Here is a 5778-nt window from a genome sequence, read left to right as displayed (position 1 = left end):
TTTTTTATTTTGTCATTTTGGTATTATTTAGTATTGCTCTTCTTTCTGTGTATTATTTATCTAGTTTCAACTTTTTTGCTCTCATATACTTTTAATTTAAGTCTTCTATTTCATTAATTTCCTCAGTGACTTCAAATTTCTTATTCTTATGATTATAATTCTCATTTTTATGTTTTTATTTCTTGTTTATCCTGTTATTTCGTTATGTCCCCCTTGAGTAATTCTTTCTATATTCGTTTTAACTTTTTCTCGATTCACTATTCATTAATTATCTCTTTCTTATTCTTTCACTTTATTTATTACACACTTATGTTTCTCTTGGTATTTATTCTTTTGAATCAATTGACACTATTCATTGTAAATTTACATTTCACATGAATGCCACTTAATAACGAGATGAGCATAAAGTCAAAAGTATTAGAAATGTTAAAGTATTAAAATAATCAAATTATCATTGTTCGACTTGACAACAAAATGGGGGTGTGTTTGTATCCAATCTCTGATATTCCTTCTTCACCACTACTTCACTATTCTCTGGAACATCAATTCTAACTAATTTGTTTCTTTCCCCTATTCTTCTTGCATTTATGTATTGAAGAACATTCGTCATGTGTCGATTGACATTTTAGTTCCTGCTTGGTTTGCCAATTAAAAATAGATTAGATACATTAATCAACGTAGAACTAGAAAATAAAAAAATGGAAGTTGACTTAGAACATCTTCTTGATTCTCAATTCAATAGAATGAAAGAATATGAATCAAAATATAACACACTATGTGTAAGGATTGATAAAATTGAAACACAAAGAGAGGGTATGAGTAAAATCATTATTGGAATAATTTCTGATGAAACAAAAGAAATAGTCTCTGAGATTAGATGTATAGAAATACCAGAAAGTATTATATTAAATAACAATGAACACAGATATGAAAAGAAGAATCTCTGTATTTTTTGTATTAATGAAGAAGTGAAAAACAAAGGACTTTTTATTAACAAATATAATATTGAGTCAATAGGAATAATTCCAATGAATGAAATCATTTGTGGAAGAACAAAGATTGATACTATTTCAATTAGAAATGTAAGTAGTAAACAAAAGACAATCAAAGAAGTGATTGAAGAAGAGGAGATAAAACAAGTTAAATGCCAAATTGAAATATTTGTAGGAGGATCAGACAATGAGTTGATAAGTTTTGAACATCATGAAGTTGGAACAATACAGCAATACAATGATGAACAATATATTATATTTGTTAAAAAGATAGAAGGAATTAAAAAAATAAAACATGGAATCATTGAAATTGAAAGTGATAGAAATATGAAAATTAACGAAGAAGAAACTAAAAAGATTAAAACAACAATAGAATCTAACCAAGTTATGATAATGTTCAAAACAAACAAAGAAAATAAGATAATACATCTTTTGTTTAATAACAAAGGAGAAGAATATAAAGGTGTTATTAATCTCACAATGACACAATGTAATAAAGAAGAGAGAATAATAATGGGATATAAAAAAGAAAAAAGAGTTTGTATTGTGTACCTTGTTGTAGGAAATTGTACACAAAAAGTTAATTGTTTTGAAATAATTAAATATAATGAAAATGAATTAAACAAACTCTCCAATTGTCAATACAAAAATAATGGATATGAAATTGTGTTATTTTTTCTCTCTCAAACATTAATAACAAATGATATAATAAATATACATAAATTAGCATTTATTATATCAAAATTAACTTCTATTTCGTTTTTATTATCTCAAAAAATCATCTCTCATGTAATTGCAACAATTATACAAAAGAATGAATGGAAAATAGATCTTTTTATACAAATCATTACTAAATATATAGAAAAACTCCAAACAAATTCTCATTTTAGTTTAGACCCAGAACGTTATATCACAGGAATTGGATTTTTTATTAATATGACTTTACTTGCATTAGACCAAGAAGATTTAACTAAATATGACGAGTTAAATATTCAACAAACACTGATTAGTCTCATTAATACACTTATTGTCTTTAAACGACATTGTAATGAATATCAGTGTTTTAGAGGTGTAAGCTATCAAATTGGGAGATTAATTAATAAAACAAACACTCTAATCAATGAAGGAGAAGTGCAACAAAATAGTCCTCAAATTGAACTATCAGAATCTTTTAACCAATTTATCAATAACCAAGAGTTTTACAAAGGAATTTTCTCAATAAAAACACAAAACGAAGTTATATCTAAAAAGTTTTTACATTATTGGAAATATATTCTTGAATCATTAAAAGGAATGAAAAGAACAAGTTATACAATTATGTTCTTATTTTATAATAAAGGATTTGTCAATGGAATGAATAATAAAATAAAGGAGATATGTATTAAAGAATATTTGAAAGAGAGTATGAATATTCTAGAATGGCAAAACAAAGGAGAAGAATGGGAACATATTATCTTTTATTGTTGTTTTTTGATGATGATTCAGAATAACAGAATAATGATGAATGAAGAAGAAGAAGAGAAAATGGCAGATACAATGAAATTTATTCTGAAGCGGTATCAACAAATTGGGAGAGATATAAACATGGTAGAAGGAATAAGAAATATAATATTTCAAGGAACAGAAATAGATGTTGATAGAATGATAATGAAAGAAAAAATTAAAGGAACAAGAACAATAAGAGATAGAGAAAAAAAGAAAATAGAAATAAACAAGAACTACAATCAACCATATAAAACAGAAAAAGAAAAGAAAGGGGAAGAGAATAAAATCGAGATAAAAGAAGAAATAATAGAAGAAACGGAAGGAAATGTTGGACCTTCAATGAAAATGACAAAATTACTTAAAGAAATTTATATTGAAAATGGAAAAATAATCATTCAAGAAGTTAGTAATGTATTGAAAGAAAATAAAGAAAGAATTGAAATAAAAGAAAAATATATTGATATAATGGTAAATCTTTTATTCTATGTTCCAATGACAAATGATTATTTATCCAATCTCTTTAATGGAATAGATAAAATATTAATAAACCAAAATATAGATTATTTGAAAGTAAAAATATTTTCATTTCCTTTAATTAGAAATATCATAAAAATGATGAATGATAAAGAAGTTACAATTAGAGAGAAATGTTATACATATTATAAAAGAATCATTGAAATAGATTATAAATATCATAAAACACTTTCAATTACATCATATTATTCAATTACAGCAATCACTGAACTTCAACTAAAAGAAAGTATATTCTTAGAAGAAACATTAGAAACAGAACTAGAAAATAAACAAGAAAAGTATTTGTATGAAAATGATATGAATAAACTTGTCTTTCAAATTAAAGAAATTTTAAGTGTTTCACATGAATTAATTAAAATGGATAAATATAAAACAGATATGAATCTTATTCAAGAAAAATATGTTCAAATTGCAAAGAAATATCAAAAATATCCAAGACTATATTATACATGGATTGACAAACTTGTTCAAACACAAGAACGATGTGGGAATTATATTGAAGCAGGAATTTCAATGAATAAAATTATTGAAATAATATGGTATTGTATCAAACCAATAAATCAAGAATTAATTGAAGTAAATAAAATACCATTTCATAAAAAAATAAATGAAAATGAAATAGAATTTGATGGAAATGATAGAGAATATCCATTTAATGAAAGTGGATTTGAAAGAAGTATAAATAAAAGTATTGAATATTTTACAGAAGGAAAGATGTATGAATATAGTATAAAAATGAATGAAATATTAATTGAATATTATAAATACAAAGAAGAAATGAATAAAATTTCAAAATGTTATTTGAAAATGGCAGAATTATATAACATGAAAAATGATAAAAGTCTGATGTATATTGGAGAATATTATTTTGTTAAATTTATAGGAATAGAATGGGGTGAATTGGAAAATAAAGAATATATTTATCGATCAGAATTACGAATTGGAGATGCAATTACGCAAATGACAAAATCACTTGGTGTTACAGTGAATGGGACTATTACAATAATCGATCAAAATAAAGATATTAAAGAACTTCCAAGTGATACATCGTTTATTCAAATAGGAACTGTTAAGAAATTAGAAGAGAAAGACAAAACAAACACTTTTATATCTGAAATACCTATAATTAAAACTAAAGATAAAAAGAATATTACTATAAAAGATATATGGAAGAAAAAACTTATTATTACAACAGAAGACTCTCTCCCATCAGAATTGATAAGACAAAAAATTATTCATATTGAAGAATGTATCTGTACACCAATTGAATGTTGTATTGACGATGTAATGAATAAGAAAAAACAACTTATTTCACAAATTAATATCTCAACAAAAAGAAACAATCCAACTACAACTCTCTTATCTCTTTTACAAGGATCATTAATTCCTCGTTTGTTATACTTTTTATTTATTAATAAATACTCATATGTCTAGAAGTGAATGGTGGAATTATTGAATATTTTGAAATGATCAAAAGTACTGATTTTAATAAAGAACATCGAGAACAATTATTGAAAGAAATATCTTCATTTCTTGATTTATGTAATGAAGGTTTAAATCTTCATGAAACAATGTTAAACAAGAAATATTTACAACTTCATTTAAAAATGAAAGATGGCTTATATTCTCTCTATTCAATCTTGAATTCTCTCACTATTACTGTTTAATTAGACACTTTTCTTGTTTACTTCATTTCTTTCTTTTATTCGATTCTAATATTTATCTTTTATGTCTTCAATATACATTGTTGTTGTGTTCTTTTCATGTATATTAATTTCTTCGATATTAATTAAATTAAAAATATCATTTCTTTTGACTCTTATTATCTTCTTATTTATTGTTATTACTTTATTTTTGAAATAAATATTTATTAATTATATTTATGTCTTCTTTATTTAGGTTTATTTTTTATTCATCTGTTAATCAATACGATTTACTGTTTTAAATTAATATGTTTATTTGATTTGTTTTACATTCAGTTTATGTGTCGATATTCAATTCATTTGCATATGATTTTTGAGATATTCATTAAAAGATATTAATGACAATTAATTTTTTTGACTATATAATTATTCATCTTATTAACACTCCAACATACAATGTATTGAATTATTCTATTTATATTTCATAATATAACAGAATAGTATCAAAATGAATAATAAAGACACACAATTTGAAAGAGTTATTCTATGACTTACAACAGAATATTTGTATTTGCTAATACATTAGATAAATAAATATTTAAAATGCAATTTATACAAGTGCGAAAGATTAATTATTGAATAGATATTAAATGATTGAATTATTTATGATTAAAACGAAATTAATGAATTGAGTTTTGTATATGACTGTTAGGTAATGTATAAAATGATAGAAGTTAATAACGATTTGATTTTCATCAATTTTTATATATTACATTGTGTATATTCATAAATAAAAAATAATGCCTTTCTTGAATTTATTTTTGTTTATCAAAACATTCAATTAACAATTAAAATCTGTAAATCAATAAACATTGATACTTTAAAAATAATAATAAAAAGAAAAATACTATTAACTTATACTGAAATTTATTTAAAGAACCTCTAAATGATACTGACTTGAGTGTGGAAGAATAAATATTTGTAAATATCAAATGAATTACTGTATTATTGAATATAATATTGTTCATTTCATTAATATTATTTTTCTGTATGTTGAGAGAAATTTAATAAAAAGAGTATAACAAATATTAGTATAAATAATTTGTTGAGATTGAAAATTGAGA

The 5778-nt window shown here is 23.2% G+C and overlaps 1 protein-coding gene across 1 annotated transcript; it reads left to right on the top strand.

Annotated features, from left to right (window-relative positions):
- Positions 1–698: 698 nt before the first annotated feature.
- On the top strand, positions 699–4678 carry EHI_064100 (uncharacterized protein; the record flags this gene model as incomplete). Its single annotated transcript, XM_645126.2, has 2 exons — positions 699–4401; positions 4446–4678. 2 exons carry the CDS (start codon positions 699–701, stop codon positions 4676–4678), a joined length of 3936 nt encoding a protein of 1311 aa, XP_650218.2.
- Positions 4679–5778: the final 1100 nt, after the last annotated feature.

The sequence above is a fragment of the Entamoeba histolytica genome, genomic scaffold (assembly GCF_000208925.1).
Source record: "Entamoeba histolytica HM-1:IMSS scf_1104750517241 genomic scaffold, whole genome shotgun sequence".
NCBI classification, from domain to species: domain Eukaryota; phylum Evosea; order Mastigamoebida; family Endamoebidae; genus Entamoeba; species Entamoeba histolytica.
Note: the sequence above shows the minus strand (reverse complement) of the source record. Positions and strands in the feature narration are given on the sequence as shown.